Source organism: Asterias amurensis, chromosome 14 (assembly GCF_032118995.1).
Source record: "Asterias amurensis chromosome 14, ASM3211899v1".
Lineage (NCBI taxonomy): Eukaryota > Metazoa > Echinodermata > Asteroidea > Forcipulatida > Asteriidae > Asterias > Asterias amurensis.
The window spans coordinates 15,842,982-15,864,624 of NC_092661.1; the positions used below are offsets into that span (position 1 = coordinate 15,842,982).

General features: G+C 38.4%; 1 protein-coding gene across 5 annotated transcripts in view; it reads left to right on the top strand.

The window, feature by feature from the left end:
- The first annotated feature begins 1,117 nt into the window (after positions 1–1,117).
- Positions 1,118–21,643, top strand: part of LOC139946728 (telomerase protein component 1-like) — a 36,177-nt gene continuing 15,651 nt past the window's right edge. The window contains exons 1-14 of one of the 5 annotated variants that reach the window (XM_071944388.1): positions 1,118–1,352; positions 5,314–5,547; positions 7,723–7,791; positions 8,762–8,868; positions 9,032–9,165; positions 10,685–10,818; positions 13,397–13,453; positions 14,850–14,945; positions 15,514–15,666; positions 16,345–16,481; positions 17,900–18,011; positions 18,656–18,763; positions 19,781–19,954; positions 21,336–21,523. In XM_071944388.1, the coding sequence (XP_071800489.1) occupies positions 5,350–5,547; positions 7,723–7,791; positions 8,762–8,868; positions 9,032–9,165; positions 10,685–10,818; positions 13,397–13,453; positions 14,850–14,945; positions 15,514–15,666; positions 16,345–16,481; positions 17,900–18,011; positions 18,656–18,763; positions 19,781–19,954; positions 21,336–21,523 (1,667 nt within the window). In that variant the 5' untranslated portion in view covers positions 1,118–1,352; positions 5,314–5,349. Of the gene's footprint in view, positions 1,353–2,066; positions 2,153–5,313; positions 5,548–7,722; positions 7,792–8,761; positions 8,869–9,031; positions 9,166–10,684; positions 10,819–13,396; positions 13,454–14,849; positions 14,946–15,513; positions 15,667–16,344; positions 16,482–17,899; positions 18,012–18,655; positions 18,764–19,780; positions 19,955–21,335; positions 21,524–21,643 lie in introns of those variants that run through there. The other 4 variants (XM_071944389.1, XM_071944390.1, XM_071944391.1 and 1 more) reach the window with 4 other exon arrangements.

Below are 21,643 nucleotides of genomic sequence, written 5' to 3' on the forward strand. Positions count from 1 at the left end.
CGCAAGGGAAACTGACCCTTTTTCAATGATTTAAGGTTGAACTAGTGTTGGACTCGAACCGATCTTACTACCGGCGCTCTACCAATTGAGCTCTTTAAACCCCCCTGTTTTGTCACTACACATTGCCAGTCGGATGTCGTACGGCGTCGCGTTCCGTGTTATTGTAGCCATGGCTCCCACCCAAATACTACGATGCAACATGCTATAAATAACCAAGAACAGTGAATTGCCGTAAGTCTGCTGCCACCTAGAGTCCAAAAAGCCCCCATTGACTGATAATCAGCAAGATCATCGGCCAAATTCTTGGTTTGTTTTTTTAGTTTATCATGGAGCTATAAGGTTTTATATTGCCCAAAATAAACAGCTCAAAATGGGTTTTTTTCTTTTTCTGTAATAAATTTTGCCTTTAAATTCACCACAGAGCATCTAAGTGCAAACACTTTCGGGCCCTCAAGCGGGCCATGGACCCGCTCGCATGCTGTGTCTCCCCGTAGAGTCTGTCCTAACTGGTAACCCCCGCCATGTGGAGGAACCGCACAATTTGCTGCTAAGCAAACTGCTTAGTCCTATCACGGCGTCCGCCGTACCTTGACTGCGTATCTCAGTGTGAGAGTGTAGGTCAAAGGTGCATGTACACGCCGGTTTTGAGGCCAATCTCTGGCGTTATTCCATGAGCCTCGAAGTGTGACGTCAGATGTTCAGGCGAGCACACAAAACGACTTCTGACAATGGAGGGCGCTAAACTTAATTGATCAATTTGTATTATGGATTTGCGCAAGCTTTTCTTTGCGCACATTTGCCCAAGTTATTGCCCAATTTGGATGGGTTAATAAAGTGGTGGAAGTGACAACCCAGAATAAAACTTCTAAATAATTCTACATGATTGTGAATGTAAATGCTAAAAGCTAATCAAATATTCCCTGTTTATTTGATACGAACTTTCAGATTTGTTTTGTGGGAAATTATACTGCATGAAAACGCCTTGGAAGGCTTTTTAAACGCATGCTCATGCAGGCTACCTAGATTTGAAAATGTGCTTTTTGTGTTAGAATGAGCAGCGAAATCCCATGATTGGGCGCATCCCTAAATTGCGCTAAACACACTCAAAAAGAAACTCGACAAACAAACACATTGCGTCACCACGCAATGGGAACTTGATGTGTTTACTGTGTGTATGTATGTGCAGATCAGAAAGGCATGCATTTTTTGGTAGGAAGTTAGTTTTCCTGCGTCGTGGATTTTATTTGTAAAAGTTTGTGAGGGATCTGATCATACACGGACCGGATTGTTTATAATAACAAATCCCATTTGTTTCTATCAAAACGGCATCAACCAGTTTGCAGGTGAGGTAGGTAGGTAGTACTGTAGTTTTTTATTTATTGAGCGACATAATATTAATATTATATTATTATTAAATAAAACATTCAAAACAATCATGTGAATAAGACCATCCCCCCATGGATTAGACAATGAGTTAACTGAGTTATTTGCTGACGTTTGTTACCCAAACATAAACTACACAAACTAACTTTACAGGCCTAGTGAGTTTCCCTTCACTACATTCAATTTTGTGAACTAAAGTCTAAATAACATCTGGGTGCAACTTTGCTATGGAGCGACTTTGCTAGGGGGAGCAACTTTTTCAGGGGGCGACCTTCCTAGCCCTAGGGAGGGGTGACACTGTCAATCATAAGGTTTATCGCGAATAGCAAAATATCAAGAGAGGGCGCTGTTGAACCCACACAAAGGTATAGGCGTTGCGTCCGCGAGTCGTACAAACTGCATAGTAACCGCCCCATATTCCATCCCACAATGCAGTGCGTTACTGAATCGCAATATTGTCAATGGGGTAACATAATACAATTGACGCGTTTTGTACACTCGAGGGGGAAAATGGAACCCGAGGCAAAGCCGAGGGTGCCATTTACCTGTGTACAAAACCCATGGACCCCAGTCGCAGCGTGCAACAATTGTTCTGTTGTACCTTTGTATAATTGTTATTCCTTTTCTCGAAGTTCTGTTGTCATATACAAAGATTATTACGACTGACTACTCACTGTTTTATAAGCAGACGAACAAGAAACAATTCCCTCGAACCTGCGGTTGTTTCGTATACAGCGCTGGAAATCGACCAACGCCGGGAACGATCAAGGTGAGGTACAGTGGTGTACATCACTTTTCATGTTACCCGGCCCGTCGAGCCATGTAACACGCGTTTTTGTTGCGCGTCACATGATTGGTTCTCGACCAATCAAAATTCACTGTTTGTTACCGAGGTATAACAATGTCGTTTGTAACGTTCCGGGGCGGGTCGGTCAAGGGGAGACTTTGCAGGGGGGCGACTTTGTTGGGGGCAAGCCTGCTGTGACATGCTCTAAACCAATCAAAAGGCAGAATCCTTGTAACTGGAATCTTCATTAAAAATGCCTTCCTAGCAAAAGCTTTTTTGTCATATCTATAGGGCAATTCCACGCAAGTGCGACACGAGGGTCAAAATTTCAAAATGCTTTTTGCTCAAACATCTTTTGCAAAATTGATAGAGTATATTTTGAAGTTTCTAGAAATGGAAAACAAAATGATCCAGACCAAATATTTTGAAAGTTACAGCACTCTGAAGTTGACGCTACGTTAAATGGCACCAATCATAGGTAAGAACACAAAATTTATTTCTTTTTGTAGTTTTCATTAATCTAAAGGCACTCATTTTATTTTGTTTGGTAAAAATAACAACTCTCAGTGCCTATCTTTAGGAAAACACCTTTAATTAATATGAAACTAATGTTAGATACCTAGTATGTGCCGTCAAATGAACACTTTTGTTAGGCTTAGTGTAATGTCAGTCACAAAAAATGAAGATTTTTGTCATAAAAGTATACATGGTAGCAATTAAAATCTGTTCTTCATTATTTTCTTAGTAGGGGGTCAGGGTAGAGCATTAATGTTATCAAACACGTAAATAATTGTTGTTTAACATTTTTTATTAATTAAACAAAAGTGTAATGTCAGTCACGTTTAATGTCAGTCACGACAATGTAATGTCAGTCACATTATTACACAAGCTAATTAAACAGATTTTGAAAATTGGATGGACTATTAAGTTGTCTTTTACTCACAATGCAACTTAAATGAAGCTATATAATCCTGAAACAATGCTCTTGGATCTGTTTAGTTGTATTTTTAGTCCAATTCATCCATATTTTACAGGTAAGTGAATAACGAATTTGTAAGGTGAACTGTACTCCAATCCATACATGCATAAGGCACATTATTCATTGTGAATATTTGTCATTGATCGAAGTAAAAGTAATACAATTGTTTTCTTTTTAAGTAAGGTCAACATTATTACAAGAGTCTCACACTACACAAGTTTTACAAGAGAGTAAGGAGGATACTACAAGACAGCAGCAGAGATGGGCTGCGGAGTGCATGAAAACGAAGGAAGCGTAGGTCAACAAAAGGACAAAAAAAAGAGTTCAAGCTATATACATGTAAGACTGATTAGAAGAAATTCTAAACAGAGATGTGTAAATCGAAATAGAGAGAGGGTATCCAGATGTCATAATCTTAAGAAGCAGAGAGCAGCTCAATCAGCTGATCCATCTCCTTCAAAGTTGAGGATACTTTAACAGCTCCTACATACACTAGATCGACTTGATGGATACGAAGTGCTGTTTCGATGGGAAGGACTAGACTGTTTTGTGGAATATTGTACTTGAATGTGAGCAAAGTAAATGCGAACTGATCTGCTACTCCACCAAGGTGGAGATTACAAAGTGGTGTTGGTTGGTTCAACCTTAAATTATGTCAAGATTTAACAACACAGGTCTCAAAATACCCACTCCACCCACAGCAATTGCAGCAGTGCCCCATGCTTTGCATTGGTGCCCTTCTACAAAGTTTCAGTACAAATTTACAATTTCGTTGCAGAGTGCCCTTTACATGAGGAAAATTACAGTGCCCCTTCAAGAGCAATGTTCAAGGCCTGGTAACAATGTAGCCAATACCTTGGAACCTGACCACCCTCTGACAATGTTAGTGTTCAATTGTTTTGTGCTTTCATATATGGTATCTATTTTGATCTAAGTACATTTTATAGATTGGCTCGTTAACTACACAATTCTCTTAGCAATAGTTAAAGTACTGTAGATTAAGGTATTGCAAATTGAACAAATAAAATAAATAGAATCTTACAGAATATTGCTTATTGGCTAGAATGTAAGAGTCCATGTAAATGTTTTGATTACAATATAGTAGGCGTGTGTTTTTAGCAGACATATCCCAAAGCTTGAAAATTCTGAAATAGCTGAAATAGCAGTTTTACACTTATCAGTCTTTTCTTCTCTCAGTTTTCTCATGCATGTGAAAAGCTATTACACAACTGTTACTATACTGATAGAGTTTATTTCACTAAAAAAGGGAGCACCCATCTCTTCCTATGTGTCATTTTTTCCCAATAAAAACTTCATCCAAATTCCCAAATTCCAAATTGCAGCTTAAATTTTAGCTCTTTTATAATACGTTTTATCACAAATAATGCATGTTTCAACCTTTAAACATCTAAACAATTATTGTTATTCCCTTAATATAGAATTAAACAGTTCATTGATACTCTCTTGTGGACAGAATTTTTAATTTTGTTTTGCTAAATTGTTGTTACTGTTATTCCAGCAGATGTTATGAACGCGTAATGTCAGTCACGGTAATGTCAGTCACGGAGGTTAATTTGCATAATTATCGAAAAATTCATAATTAATTTTTCCCATCTTACTACAAGTTTTGGTTACCCTATCAGATATAATGTTAATATGGATTTAGATCTGTAGCACTTTTAACTTGAAGTGAAATTTTCAAAACATATCAACACTTTTTGGTTGCGTCGCTTTTTGTAATGTCAGTAACGGCAGTTAACAGCCCCCCTAGTGGGAAAAGCTGAACATGAAATTTAAAAGTTTCAATGCTGTATTGTGTATTCAGGTCCTAGTATCCCCCATGCCAAACATGGTTAAGATAGCTGTCATTGTTTAGACATGAGAGCTGATTAGATATTCAAAATTAGTAAAAAATGTAATGTCAGTCACGCTGGAATTGCCCAATAGAACAGTGAATAGTTTTTTTCTAGATACCAGCGCTTTGTAAGATTTATTGTTATTATTATTATTTTACGGTAGTTGTTAAAAGTTTTTTTATTCGTACTTTTAGTACAATTTGATAAATGATAATAGGCCCTACCTTTTTTTTTAAATGTATTTTTATTCATTTACTTTTCATTTCTTTTTGGTTGAACAAAATTATCTTAAATTATTCCACTTGCAGAAGTCCAGGTAAAACTCTTGAACCACCCGTGCCGTCATGGGATGTGGGGCGTCCCGAAGTCTGGACTATTCATCTGACATTAGCCAGCAATGGGATAGCGTGCAAAAGACAATAGAAGTCAAACAACAAAAGAAGAAACTTGTCATTAAGCGCGTCGGCTGGAAGACCGTCAGAATCTTTGTGTCGTCAACTTTCAAAGATTTTCACGCCGAGAGGGAAGTTTTGATCAAGGAGGTAAGAGTTCTCCGATTTTAAAGAATAGGTTTTTTTCTATTACCAGGGGTGATACATGTAGTCTTAAAGTCATTAGGGTATTCATGTAGTTAGACTCCTCTGATTGGTCATCTCTCAAACACTACAGTATTAAGCTTAAACTACAGGCCTCAGCAAGTATTATTTTGAGAGAAGCTTTCTACTATCATTCTTCAAAATGTAAATCTGTGGCAATGTGTTTTGTGCTACAAAAAGTACCCATACCCTTTTCAACAAAGAAAGTCTGAATGTACAACAGTAAGCGGGTTAAAGGGAAGGTACAATTTAAGCATAAAATAACAAACCTGTGAAAATTTGAGCTAAATTGGTCATCGAAGTTGCGAGAAAATGATGAGAGAAAAAACACCCTTGTTCAATGAATTTGTGTGCTTTCTGGCCAGAAGTCATTTATTATTTTAGTGAGAAATTACCTCTTTCTCAAAATCTATGCTACTTCATCAAATCAGAGGGATCCGTTTCTCACAATGTTGTATACTATTAACAGCTCTCCAATGCTCGTTTCAGTTTTTAAGTTAATATTATTTGTTTTGAGTAATTACCATAGAACGTGTACGTGCTGTATGTGTTACACAATGTACAGATGTATATGCTGTCACAGCACGTAAACTCAATGCTTAAAAGTCACAATCTAAGCGGAGGCATTGGAGCGATATTTTAGGCATTGGCCTGCGTGTAGTGGTCAGCCCTGACGGCATAATAATAAACGAAAGTTTGACCCTACCTTCAATTAAAAAAAAAAAAACACAGCTTGGAAAAAAGGGTGAGAGCAGGTACCATGAACAATTTTTTTCTTTAGCTTGGTCTAAGCTTCTATTGACAGATGCTACCACCCTTGAATGAAGCTTCACACAATTCTTCCTAGAGTGGACAATTACATACATTGTGTGTGTGTAGTAAGCGATGATGTTACCATTAGCAACCGTTGCTTGGTGCATGTCAACAATCAATAATTACCTGCTATTAATAGTCAGAAGGCAGTAATGGGTGGATAAAATCAAATGGAAACAGTTCTGTGATAAAAAATAGGAACTGTGATGCACGGGTAATCTTCCCAGAATAGTTACACTTCACGCAGTCTCAAATTATTTGCTTTTTATTATGAAAGTTATAATTGATCCGTTTTATATTGGGATTGGGTATGGATAGTAGATGCTTCGAAGGGCCTATAAATCCAAGTATTTAAATAATTAAATATAATAGACCCTTCCCATGAAATATATGCTAATTACATTCACGCATGCATACAGACCCTGTTGGTTTGCAAACACCATAGAGTTGTGCACTAAGCAGACGCGCAATTGCGTCTGCATCACGCACCCATTAGCTGTGTACAAAACAGCGCGATGTTCCCTCATTTTGCCAACCAAAACCATAGTGCGCAAGTGCTATGTGCAATTTACATTCATGGGAAGGGTCTATTCAAAAACAGCTTTGAATTTTTGTTTTATTACTCTCAAAGTAATTTTATTTACATTATTAAAATGTTTCTTAACACCGGGGCCCAATTTCATAGAGCTGCTAAGCACAACAATTTGCTTAGCATGAAATTTCTTCCTTGATAAAAACTGGATTACCAACCAAATTTCCGTTTGTTGCATGCTTTTTACGTTTTCTGCAAATCCTGAAAATCACATGGAAATTTGGTCTGTAACCCGTTTTTTTTTATCAAGGAAGCAATTTCATGCTCAGCGAATTTTTTGTGCTTAGCAGCTCTATGAAATTGGGCCGAGGTCACTTTCAATTATAATATTGCCCATCTCTATTTTGTTATAGATGATATAAATAACTTTTTATTTTATGATTTATAAGCAGTGTTTTAGGGTTTTTTAAATTCACTCTTGGTAAGGAAAAAGAAAACATTTTTAAGATGAAAATATCTCAGGGTAGCTGAAGGTAGGAATTGATATTCCTCTGACAACAGTCTCTGTTTTAAGATGTCTCTAGTAATGTGAATCGTACACAATATGCAATAACATGTCTTCTCCTCATTTTTACATACTAAATGATACTACATGTAACTCTGCAAGGACTATCATTACAGAAGAAATGATGACCTTGACATTTGCTTTGGGCTTAGACTAATTTGTTGTATTATCAGTCCCGAAGTTAGCTTTTTATATGTGTTAACTTTTGCAGGTGTTTCCTGATCTGCGAGCGTGGTGTGAGAAGAGAAGACTCTACCTGGTGGATGTAGATCTAAGATGGGTAAGTTATCATTCTGTAAGGTTTATCAGGTTGCGATTTCTCCGCTTTTATATAAAAATTCTGTGTTTTTTGTTACCTCCCCATCCCAAAAAAAGAAGGGAATTTTTTTTTTTTTTTATATTACATCAGATTCATAAAAACAGGAAAATAAAAACCATACTTTGGGTGTAGAAGAATATAATTAATAATGGTTTGATATGAAACATGTTTTTTTTTTTTTTTTTTCCTGGTTTAGGGTGTAAAGACACCACTTCTGAAGAAATTCTATGCATGTGTTTTTAATGTTAATATTATGCATGTCTCTGTCTGCAAATAATTTGGCATGCAACAAATTATTTTGAGTAATTACCAATAGTTTCCGGTGCGTTTAATCAACTAATACTGATTTGATTTATACTTTTTGTCGTTGGTTTCCTGGACTAGGGTGTACGTAAAGACACCACTTCCGAAGACACTTTACGCATGTGTTTAATGTTAATATTTTGCAAGTAATTTGTTATGCAAGTAATTATTTTGAGTAATTACCAATAGTTTCCGGTGCGTTTAAAGCCATTGGACCCTTTCGGTACAGCAAAAAAAAAACAAGTTCACAGATTTACAAATAATTTACAGGGTTTACAGAAGGTAATGGTGAAAGACTTCTCTTGAAATATTAGTCCATGAAATGCTTTACTTTTTGATAAAACGGTAAAACAATATAAATTCTCGTTAACGAGAATTACGGATTTATTATAAACACATGTCATGACACGGCGAAACGCGCGAAAACAGGAGTGGGTTTTCCCGTTATTTTCTCCCGACTCCGATGTCCGATTGAGCTTAAATTTCCACAGGATTGTTATTTTATATATAAGTTGTGATACACGAAGTGTGGGACTTGGACAATACTGTTTACCGAAAGTGTATAATGGCTTTAATCAACTAATACTGATTTGATGGAAACTTTTTTGTCGTTGGTTTCCTGGACTAGGGTGTACCTAAAGACACCACTTCCGAAGACACTTTACGCCTGTGTCTTGGCGAGATAGACCGATGCTACAGTGATAACATTATGCCCTTCTTTCTCAATATGACCAGGTGAGTCTAATACATTTGTAAATGTTTTCTTACTTCGACGCAAAAAAAAAACGTCAACAATATTTGTTACTTCAAACATAGATGTTAAATTGCATAGGGCCCATTTTCAATGGCCAACTGTGGAAATCTTTTCTCTTTAACACATTTTTCAATGTCTATGCAGTGAGCGATGTGGATGGGTGCCAGGCAGTATGGAGGTACCGGTGAATCTACACCAAGAGTATCGTTGGATCAATGGACTTTCAGTGACTGAGATGGAAATAATGCACGGCTCCTACAGAAAAGACAACTACAATTGTGAGTTTGGGAATTTCTCTCTTTGGAAGATTCCAGGGCCCGATTTCATGGCACTGCTTACCGCCGAATTCTGCGCTTACGATCATCATTCTCTACTTACTTGCAAGCGCCGAATTTCTGCGCTCCCTAGTAACAGAGTACGCCTGCATGCCCACAAGCCAAATTTCCCTGCTAACCCGTGAAATTTATGCTTTCGTAAGCGCAGAGTTCTCTGCTTCTGCAAGCGCCGATTCTGTGCATACAGTAACAGGGCTGTATGCTTCATTTTTGAAAGGGCAAGGGCATCAAGGCATTTTCTTCTTGGTAAAGGGCACCCTACGATGAAATTGCAAATTTTTACTGGAGCATTTCAATGACCAGGGGACCAGGGGACACGGAGGCGATCGCCTTTGTTGCCTCCGTGAAGTATCAGGCCTGCAGTAAGCAGGGCCACGAAATTGGGCCAAGACCTGATACTTCAAGGAGGCGACAAAGGCAATGCCTCGGTGCCCTTGAAATGCTCTGGAGCCAGTACAAATTTACATTTTTTTTTAAAGAAAGGTCTGGTAGGGCAATTCTTTTTTTATGACAGTTTTTGTACTTTTGCCCTTCCCTGGACAGCCTGTGCTTGTTTTATTGTTTTGTGCGGAGAATAAAAAAAAAAATAATAATTAAACAAATTGTCTCATAGGGTGCCCTTTATCGAGGAGATAATGCCCTTTTTTGTGCATATGTTGAGATACAGTAAGTGAGAAGATATTTCTTTGACAATTACCAAAAGTGTCCAGTGTCTTTAAGCTACATTTACAATCCCTGCTGTCTTGTGTACTTAAAGGCAGTGGACACTATTGGTAATTGTCAAAGACTAGCCTTCACAGTTGGTGTATCTCAACATATGCATAAAATAACAAACCTGTGAAAATTTGAGCTCAATCGGTCATCGAACTTGCGAGATAACAATGAAAGAAAAAAACGAAGTTGTGTGCATTTAGATGGTTGATTTGGAGACCTCAAGTTCTAAATCTGAGGTTTCGAAATCAAATTGGTGGAAAATTACTGCTTTCTCAAAAACTATGGCACTTCAGAGGGTACCGGTTCTCAAAATGTTTTATACCATCAACCTCTCCCCATTACTCGTCACCAAGAAAGGTTTTATGCTAATAATTATTTTGAGTAATTATCAATAGTGTCCACTGCCTTTAATTTGAGCCCCTTATAAGACTAGGTTAGCAACAGGCAGTATGCTTTGTTGTTTAAAGAGCATGGGCACCAAGGCATTTTCTCCTTGGTAAAGGGCACCCTATGAGGAAATTGTCAATTTCTGCTGGAGCATTTCAAGGGCACCAAGGCAACGACCAGGGGGCATGGAGGCAATCTCCTCTGTTGCCTCTGTGAAGTATTAGGCCTGTACATAGAATAACATTTGCTGCCTAATTGGTCCCCATTTTGTAAGAACAAGTAATCGATACTTAAACAAATTCATAAGCTTAAAAAAATCCACAAAACAGTTCTTAAATGTTTTCTTCATGTTTCATTACAGCAATATTTGCAATCAGAGATGCCTCATTTCTGGACTCGGTTCCTGTGAAATATCACAATGATTTTGTGGACTCCAACCCGGTCGCTCCTCACAAGCTCAAGATGCTGAAAGGCATGCTGTCAGAACGCTTCCCCGTAAGTTTATTAATTAATTAATATTAATTAATAGTAGTGCTTGGCGAATAGTGAAATTTTGTTATTCGGATACCGCTGGCCAACTATCCGAAATTAACCGGATATTCGAATAGTTTTTTTTTGCCGCTAGAGAGCGCTGTTCGTTTGTGATTGAGATCTTATGGGCGGATTGATATTAGTTTTAGACAGTGTCACTCGGTTCATTCATAAAAATGACCGGATCTAGTTTAAAGATGGCGATTTGCTTTTTCTTTTTATCGTGATTGACTCTACGTGAAGGGAAAACTTTTTTAATCTTTGAACAAATACGTCGGAAATGTCATTATTTTAACTCTTCACGGAGGTGAGCATAGTTAAATACTTAATATATGCTGTTTTATGCTGTCTTAATAGAAGTTTCATAAGGATTCAGACAAAACATTCATATCAGTTGTCGCCCGACGTCCGCGGATATTCGGATATTAAAGAATATCCGGTTACTTGGTTGAAATTACCAAACTATCCGGTTTATAAATAGCTATTCGCGCCCTATGCGGATATCCGGTTAAGAAAAAAAAGGCATTCGCGGTTACGGATAGGAAAACCTATTTGCCATTAACCGGATATTTGAATAATTCACCCAGGCCTAATTAATAGTGGCTTCTTATATAGCTCGCATATATATCCGTCCATCTGTGATGCTCCTGGCGCTGCAACCTACACGTACATGTATATAGTATTTCCTGCAAGGCATGTACATGTAGGCCTATGTTTGAATTGTTAGACCTGATCCATGTAGTGGTTTATAAGGTGCTGTGGCGCATTATGCTGTCAATCAAACAAGGAACACTGGGGCGACCCGAGTGCACTGGGTTCTTTTACTTGCGTTACATAACACACAGGACCAATGGCTTTATGTCCCATGCGAAGCATATCGTTAATTGCTTGCTTAATTATGACACAGGGGTGGATTTCACAAGGTTAGTCCTAACTTAGGACTAGTCCTAGGCAATGCTAAGAGATAGGACTGGTCCTAAGTTAGGACCAGTAACTCATCCTAACTTAGGACTGGTCCTATCTTTTAGCATTGCCTAGGACTAGTCCTAAGTTAGGACTACCTTTGTGAAATCCACCCCCAGTGTCACAACTTGGACTCGAACCCACACTCTGCTAATCAGAAGCACCAGAGTTTGAATTCAGTGATCTTAACCGCTCGGCCACGACATGCCACAGTTTTTTTTTACATTCTTTTGTTGGATAACACTTTTAGGCTATGCGAAGTGGAAAATACTAAGTAAGCTAGGTTTGTGGTGACACCTTATAAAAATCTCTTTTTTGAGTTGTGGTGGCTCTGAGAAGAGCTGGTTTTTTCTTGACATTTTGATCAGTATGCTCTGACTGGAGATGGTCTGTAGACGATTGTGTTTTTTTCTGAAACAAATAAATCCAGATAACTGTCAGAGCACGCTAAGTGATATGTCGAGCAGAAACCGGCTGATATGATAATTCTAATCATAAAAGAACAGTCTGGTGGTGGTGGTATAACTACTCTCTTCATGTTTATTTGCAAAATGGAGTCTGGGAACCTGACAATCATTTGAAGGATTTGGGTGGTTTTTGTAACACAAAACGCAATGTCCACAGATTTTCATTTAACTTACATCATTTGAAGATACTGATAATTGAAAGTGTACCTGAAATATGAATTGTTGAGGAGATGTAGTTTTTGCGAAATAAGTAAAACAATGTCATGCAAAAACGTTTTTACATGTTAAAATAATTTTTGTCCTATGATCACTGAGACAAAAATTATTTTCATGACACTGTTTTACTAATTTCTCAAAAACTACAGCACCTCAGCAAGTAATATTTTCAGGGAAGCTTTTTACTATCATTGTCTTCAAATGGTGTAAGTTTAGTAAATCTGTGGACATTTTGGTTTTTGTCCTACAAAAAGTACCCAGACCATCTAAAGGCACTGGACACTATTGGTAATTACTCAAAATAAATGTGTGCATAATAACTTACTCAGTAACGAGCAATGGGGAGCTGTTCATAGTATGAAACATTGTGGGAAACGGTTCCCTCTGAAGTACCGTAGTTTTTGAGAAAGAAGTAATTTCTCACTAAAATATTTTGAACTGAATTCGAGACCTCAGCTGAGGTCTCAAAATCAAGCAGCTGAAAGCACACAACTTGTCCAACAAAGGTATTTTTTTTCCTTTGTTATTCTCTCGCAACTTTGACGACCAATTGAGTTCAAATTTTCACAGATACACAAAGTGAGAAGACTGGTCTTTGACAATGGCCAAAGGTGTCTAGTACCTTTAATAACATGAGTGTGATTATTTTCTTCTGATGTTTAATGTTTTGTATTAATTGTACAGGCTGTCAGTGTAAAGTTAATCGTACACTGTATGAAGTGTCATCTTCGACTACAGCTACAGCTTGACCCGCGCACGTGCCAGCGTATCTGTCCGTGTTGAAGAATAGGCAGACGCGTGCGATCTAGCCGTAGCTGTAGCCGAAGTCGCTCTTTCAGACAGCTTGATTTCCTGAATGCACTCACTCTTTTCTTAATCCTCTTTGTTTGTCACAGATCAATGGTTCTTCACCCTCGTCTCTACTTTACACAGATTCCTCTTTGCCGTCAATGGTACTTATTTGTCTCTCGGTCCCTCTCTGTCTCTTCGTAATCCAACTAAAATATCTCTTATCTCCCTCCCCCCCCCCCCCCTCCTTACATGTCCAATGTTCTTCTTTACCCTACACGTCAAATTGTATAATAGATGTTAAATTTGCATCGGGGATAACAAATATTAATGTCAATATTATCCCGGATGCAAATTTAACATCTATTATATCGTTGCGATACACGCTGCCAAAACAAAGGATTCGAACTGCCTCTAGCTACCGGGCTATCTCGGTAGTCTTGTTGGTAAGACACTACTCTAGAATTGCAAGGGTGGTGGGTTTGAATCCCACCCGAGTAAATATGCTTGTGATATAGTATACAGCGCTAACACACATCGGTGTATGGGTAAAAAAAACAATTAATACGTCAAATTGTCTTCTTCACTTGTTTCTCTCTGTGGTTACGTTTACACCACAGAGACTCTACTCTGTTGTGCCACTATTTTGAAGTTAACAACTTTTTCATTGGCTAACAGTTTGTGACAAAAGATGTAGGACGAAACCCAGGGGAAGTATTCTAGGGGGAAACGTACATGTAAGCAGTCAGGTAGGGACTGAAAACCCAACTTACATTGTGCCCTCAGTGTGATTCGAAACGGGGTCCTAGAGGTAGAAGGCGAGGCAGGGTTGATTTAGAGTGACAGAGAGGGGACTGAAATAATTAATTATTATAAACATTGACTGATTACACTTATCAGACAACAGGCAGCCCCCCCCCCCCCCCCCTCCGAACAAAGATAGTGACAAAATAGGGATACCGCTAGCCGAGGGCTAGATATAGATAGCTCAGTTGGTAGAGCACCGGCATGCTATCCAGAGGTGGCAGATCCAAATCCAACCCTTGTGAAATTTGTTTTGGTTAAACCTTATTCAGTTTTCTTTTGATGATTTATTCGAGAAGAGTTTGTTGAATTTTGCAACATTCTTTGTATTTATTTATTTATTTTTATTTCTTTAGTTGTTTTGGGGATTTTTTTTCTGGGGGGGGGGGGGGAATTACACATGAATGCCCAGCTTAGGAGCCTGAAGTAGCGAAAACATACGCACATGTGTGACATAGTACCAATAGGATACCTTTAAAAAAGGTCAGTCCACACCTAATACTTCATGGAGGCAACAAAGGCGATTGCCTCCATGTCCCCTGGTCATTGCCTTGGTGCCCCTGAAACGTTCCAGTAGAAATTTACAATTTCCTCATAGGGTGCTCTTTGCCAAGGAAAATGCATGGGCCCTTGCCCTTTTAAAATGAAGCATACAGGCCTGTCAGACATCATACTCGGCAAAATATAAAAAAATTATTTCAAGTTTGAAATATCATGTTTGTTCTGACTTCATTGTTTCCATTTCCTCCATGGTAGGACAATCGTGTATTTACCTACAAATGTTCTTTTGGTGGCATCAGCGTTGATACAGGCAAAGTGCAGATGGAGGGTCTTGACCAATTCAAAAAAGTGGTAGGTGTTACATATGTCCACATATTTACATTAAACTTGCAGAGTGTGAAGATAATAATTGTAGAAAGCTTCCCTTAAAATACTACTTTAAGGTGCTGTAGGTTTTGAGAGAATGAGTAAAACGATGTCACAACAATTATTTATGTCTCAGTTTTAGCATGTAAAAACGTATTACCCAGTTATGCCTTGATTATGGTACTGTATAATACCTTAAGTGGTTAATGCCATTTTACATGCTAAAAAATTATTTTGTGACTTGTTTTTCTCATTTCTCAAAAACTACAGAACCTCAGTTAGTAATATTTGAAGGGAAACTTTCCACTATCATCTTCAAACCCTGTAAGTGTTATGTAAATCTGTACACATTTTGAAAAAGTACCCAAATCCTTTAAGGACACAAGTGTCACTACCAGGATTTGTTCGAACCCCTTCTCCAGTGACTTAACTACCAGAACCCTAGTACTATCGAAAGCTGGTGTTCTTCTTAACCCAGTAAGATTTGTTTGCCCTTTGTAAGAGTGATTAAAAACCTTCCTCTTAAAAAATTGATCCAAACTTGTTTTTATAGATCTTTGAGTTCTTCAAGACAAGGATTGCTGAGCAGTACCCACTAGATGACAATATCAAACTGGATCCGTATGAGCTACAACGTGAGGCCCACGATGGCTTCATGAAAAGCCGCAGCGTCAGTGTCATCGGCAGGAATGACGTCCTACAACGGGTAAAATCGGGAGCTCAGAAAAAAAAGGCTCACAGTCATAAAAATACACTGTAATGTGCATTGCTGATAATAATAATCGGTTTTTACATAGCGCTTTATACATCTTAAAGCGCTTCCAATAATATTATTACCCCTGGACACTGATGGGCCTTAATTCATTCCATAAACCACCTCAGCTCCCTGGGGAGTATACAGCCTGAGATGCCAAACATGTAGCGCGATAAGCTTAATCAATTACAAGGTACCCATTTACCCCTGGGTGGAGAGAAGCTTATAATTTAGTGTCTTGCTCAGAGACACAATTGTCACAATTAGGATTCGAACCCACACCACTCTGATGAACAGAAACGCTTGAGTTCAGTTAACAGGCGTGGTGGATACACTCGTTACTGACATGCAGATTTGATAAACCTGTGTGACTTTTGAGAAGGCCAGTTTTTGTCTTCCATTTGAGCTCATTCAGCCATGAATTCATGGACATCTTTCGTTTTCAAACAACACTTAGGAAACATGTCATAGAATTATTTCTTAATTAGTTGTATTGGTAAAATGTTTTACCTTACGATGTTATGACAAACTTTTGAGGGTGGGTTGGACTTATTTTTGTTGATGTGTTTATTACAGTTCTATATTATTGTTCTCTTTCTTATGATGTTGTTATTGTCTCCCGTTGTTAAGATGGAGGATTTCTTGACTGGTGTAAGCACAGGTGTACCCTTGCTGCTCCTCGGTGGACCTGGGTCAGGCAAGTCGTCCATCATGGCAAAGGTCTCTGATATTGCAGTCAGTAGAGCAGCTAATGGACAGATACCAGGGTGAGGATGAGGTTTATGAGGGTTTGGATTACCCTGACCCTAGCCCAACCCTTACCCTAACCCTAGCCCTAGCCCTAACCCTTACCCTAACCCTTACCCCAACCCTAACCCTAACCCTAGCCAATGGACAGATACCAGGGTGAGGAGGAAGTCTTACTTAAAAGGTCTATGTACTTTTTTCTAAAATAAAACACAATGTACACAGATTTACATTAAAATTACCCAGTTTGAAGATTATGATAGTAGAAAGCTTCCCTTGAAATTTTACTTACTGAGGTGCTGTAGTTGTTTAGAAATGAGCAAAAACAAATAACTTTCATCTCAGTTTTAACATGTAAAAACGTATTAACCAGTTATGCTATGGTTTTGGTATAATATCATAACTGGTTAATGGAATTTTACATGCTAAAATAATTTTGGGCTTCCTGAGACGAAAATTAATTGTGACTTATTTTACTCATTTCTCAAAAACTACACAACTTCAGTTAGTAATATTTGAAGAGAAGCTTTCCACTGTAAGTTTAATGTAAATCTGTGGACATTTTGAAAAAGTACCCAAATCCTTTATATTAAGATCTGTAATATTAACAGGGATGTGATTCCTCTGTTAAACGGAATTTCGGTATTTGTTTGCCCATAAAAAAAGAAATGAAGACACATGTACATGTTTAACCATATAATAGCGCCCCAGATTGCAGAGTAGGGCTTTTAAAACCAAAGATAAATGTTAGAATTGGGCTTCATGCTCGCACGTTATTGAGCTTGCATGCTCTCACGTTTTGCGCTCAGAGTTCAGTTTTTTCTGATGAACAGCCTATCACATCCCTGTATTAATAACAATAATAACTAGTTCTTATTCAGCGCATTTCACAATAAGTGTCTCAATGCACTTTACATTAGTGCCCTGGTCATTGGGCCAATATCATTCCTCAATCTTAAGGATTCCTTAACTACCTGGGGAGTATACAGCCTGGGCAACCGTAGGGCTCCAAAGGCTTTTCATACACAACACCAACCTCAGTCGAGCAGGTACTCATTTATACCCCTGGGTGAAGAGAAGCTATTGTAGTAAAGTATCTTGCTCAAGGACATAAGTGTCATAACCAGGATTCGAACCCACACCCCGGTGACTTAACCGCCAGAGCTTGAATTTGATGCTCTTAACCACTCGGCCATGACACCCTCTTTCCAATTTCACTTGTTTCTGTTGCTTGTGATGCATTTAAACTTTAATATGTCACATTTACACAGATCCAGGACCAGGACCATCGAGGAGCACACCAAGTGAGAAGACTGGTCTTTGACAACTACCAATAATGTCCAGTGTCTTTAACCACTCGGCCATGACACCCTCTGTCCAATTTCACTTGTTTCTGTTGCTTGTGATGCATTTTAACTTTGATATGTTTGTCTTGCAGTGGAGGAGATAAAGATTGGCACATCTTCTATCATTTTGTTGGCGCAATTCCTGGCTCAACAGATGTGGAGAAAATGTTGAAAAGACTGCTGAAGGAGATGAAAGTCTGCAAAGTAAGTTCAACAATTTCTTGGCTCTGCTTACCTCTGAATTCTCATTTTGGGAAAGCTGCATTAAAGATTTTCCGAGTTTCGACACACAATAAAACTTAGAAAATAAAGTTAGCTGTTGCAAACAACTTACCAACCAAATGGACCGATGGTATAAATACAAAAAATAGTTAATGGCCTGACGTTTCGACCCTAGCAGAGTCTATCTCGAAGGCTAAAATGACAACACAACAAAACAGAACAACAAAACAACAAACATGTTTGTTGTGTTGTCATTTAGCCTTCGAGAAAGACTCTGCTAGGGTCGAAACATCAGGCGGTCTGCCACTTTGTGAAGTCTGTTTTACTCCACAAATTAGACTGCTGTGTTACTTCACGACGTATAAGTGTGGATCGTTATATTCTACTTTTTCAAATCATCTTTCTAACCATATGCATTTCATAACAGACGTTTACAAACGCTCTTCATAGACCAACTCGTCTGATCCAAGGCAACGTGTCCCTTTAACAGTAAAACAGAGATCAGGCAGTCAAGCTAAAAGTTAACTAACAGTAACAATAGTTCAGTTGATTGGTTCGTGCCATTGAACAGTTTACATTACATTATATTCATTTTATATATGTTTATTTCTCTGTATGTGTTCTAGGATTCCAATATGCCCAAAGACTACGAGACTACAGCCCAGCTTGTAGGCAGTACTCTATCCAATCCCAATTCTACCCCAGTCATTATCTTCATCGATGCACTCAATCAGGTGAGTTGTATTCCAACTTTTCTTATCTAGTGTTTTACCCCCAGTGGCCCACCAGGGCCCAATTTCATAGAGCTGCTAAGCACACAAATTTGCTTAGCATGAAATTTCTCCCTTGATAAAAACGGGATTACCAACAAAATTTCCATTTGTTTAATGTTGCTTGTTACTGGTATTTAGCTGTTGTTTGCTTATCTTAAAAAATCACGTGGAAAATTGGTTGCTAATCCTGTTTTTATTAAGGGAGAAATTTCATGCTAAGCAAATCTTTTTGCCTAGCAGCTCTATGAAATTGGGCCCAGTTGCCAAGTGTTGGTAAAAACACCCAAGGACTAAGCCTTGGCGACTAATGCGACTAGCGTCAAAGTCGCAACTAGTGATTGCTTAGTCAAGTCGAGACTATCGTTTTTCAGCCTCTCAGTTAATCGTGCTGCCATGAATACTACACAAATCGTTGAGGCTACCTGCTTTGTTGTAGAACCTATTGTGTCACTCATGACTATTCACTGCAACATAGTTTACTAACACAATCAAACATCAGTGACAAAATCCTTCAATCTGTTCAGCATGAGTGTTAGTATATTGCGCCTTTGGCAAACAGAAAGATTAGTTGCGACTAGTGTCAAAGTCGCAACTATTTGAGGCGGGACTAGTTGAGCAGTAAATTTTACAAGTTGCACAGACTACCAAAGACCAGTCAAAATGGTCTCCAAGTGGCCCTGCGTGCTAAATCAGTGTATCAAAACATCCTTGTTAAATATGAAATGTGTGCATTTGTTTGTGTGGTTATCATCAAATTTTCTTATAATGTTCTACCATCATCTTGTTCGGCAATGTACAAAGTTTTGAGAAAGTAGTTTAGGTCAAAGAATAGACTTTAAAGTGTAGATTTGTGATTACAATGTTCTCAACTTCGGCTCTTTTACATTCTATCTGCGAATGTACAATTTCTTATCCAGTCTCCTTAAAATAAATTGAATATCTTGGCTATGGTACTGTAATACTTTGTAATTTCTTTAGCTGAATGAGGAAAAGACTACATCCATCCTGAGCTGGCTCCCGAGGAAGTTGGCTCCCCAAGTTCGCTGCATCTTCTCTATGATCGACGAAACTCCTCCACATCGGTTGTTGAAAGATCGCAATCTTAAACCAGAAGAGGAGATTGTCACTCCGCTGGACATGGACTCCAGAAAGGTTTGTTGCATAGATTAATTTTTGTTTTACCCATAGAGTTATATATTAGAACTAGAGGACGCACTGTGGATGCTGCTTGCACAAACGCGACAGGACCTCAAGATGACAAGTGGCCATTCTGTCTGCGCGTTGAATATGAAATACTTGTTTGAGGTTTTTTTATTGAACGCTCACCCGATGCTTTATGTTCATTTTACAAAATGGCCGCACAAACACGTGCTGTGAGATGGCTGCTTTGTCAACTTAGAAAATGGCCGTCTGCGCACATGCAGGGGCGCGTATATAGGCCAGTGCGCCCTCTAGTTCTTATGTATAACCCTATGGTTTAACCATTACATGTATTTTTGTTGCCTTGAGTGCAGTGCTCTTATCCACTCAGCCAGGACACTCGACAGATAAATACATGTACTCCACCCTGGAACCTTCACTTCACTAAAAAAAAATCTTTTAGTCACTGTAATTTGGGCTGAACCTATTTTGAAAACTTCTCTGTATTTTAAACTTAATTCAGCCTTTGGCTGCAAAGTTTGAATGTATTTAATATACCAGACTATAAAGGCTGGGACCGGCTAGAACCAGCTTGGACCAACTAGAACCAGTTGCTGGTGTCAAATCACAGAAAAGCTAAAGAACATCCATGAAGTCTGACTGTTTCTATTCATTTCTTGAGACAAAGCTGTTTGCATGATAACTGTAGATATGGTTCCCACAGAGGTTTTTAGTGTACTGAGTTCAAGTTTTGGTGGTTAAGTCATCGGGGTATGGGTTAGAGTCCAAGTCATCATGAAACTTGTGTCCTTGAGCAAGATGCTTTACTATAATTGCTTTTCTTTGCTTCATACATACATACAACAGAGCATTTATAAAGCGCCTTTACGATAAGATCAAAGCGCTATAAAATGAGCAAACCAATGGAACTACTACAACATATAACATTTGAAACCGTAAAAACAGAAATTTTTTAAGAGATTTCTTTTGTTTAACCCCTGCTTTTTTCTGTATGCTTTCTAACCCCATTCATGTATTTCCACTTCACTGCTTATGTTTCACTTAGTTACCTGTTCGTGTTTGTTGTGTTGTCAGAAAGACTCTGCTAGGGTCGAAACGTCAGGCCATTAACTGTTTTTTGCATTTATACTCTCGGTCTATTTGGTTGGTAAGTTGTTTGCAACAGCTAATTCTATTTTCTCAAAAAATGGCAGAGTTACAATTTCTAATGGATACTGGGAGGTTGTTCCACATTTGAGGAGATGACAGTCTTCTGATGGTCGAGTGTTCAGTTTGGCGTGTGGTGTCTTGCAAGGCAAGATGATAAGTAGCCTGGTGATATTCTTAAGAGACACTTAAACACAGTACTAATAATGACTTCATTTATCCCAAGGAAATTGTTTGTGACGTTCTCGGTCGTTACAATAAGCGTCTGGACGAGGAGCAGATGACAACCCTTCTGGGGAAGGAGTCCTCACAGAATCCTCTGTGGTTGGCCATCGCATGTGAGGAACTACGAGTCTATGGAGATTTCAGTACAATTAATAGCAAGATTACGGCGCTTTCAGATGGACTATTGAAGTGAGTAAAGTTTCATCCGGTCCTCTTTTGTCCTCTTGTGTGATTCATTTTTTATTTTATTTTATTTTATATATTTTACATAGATGAAATCCACTCGATTTACATGTAATAGATGTTAAC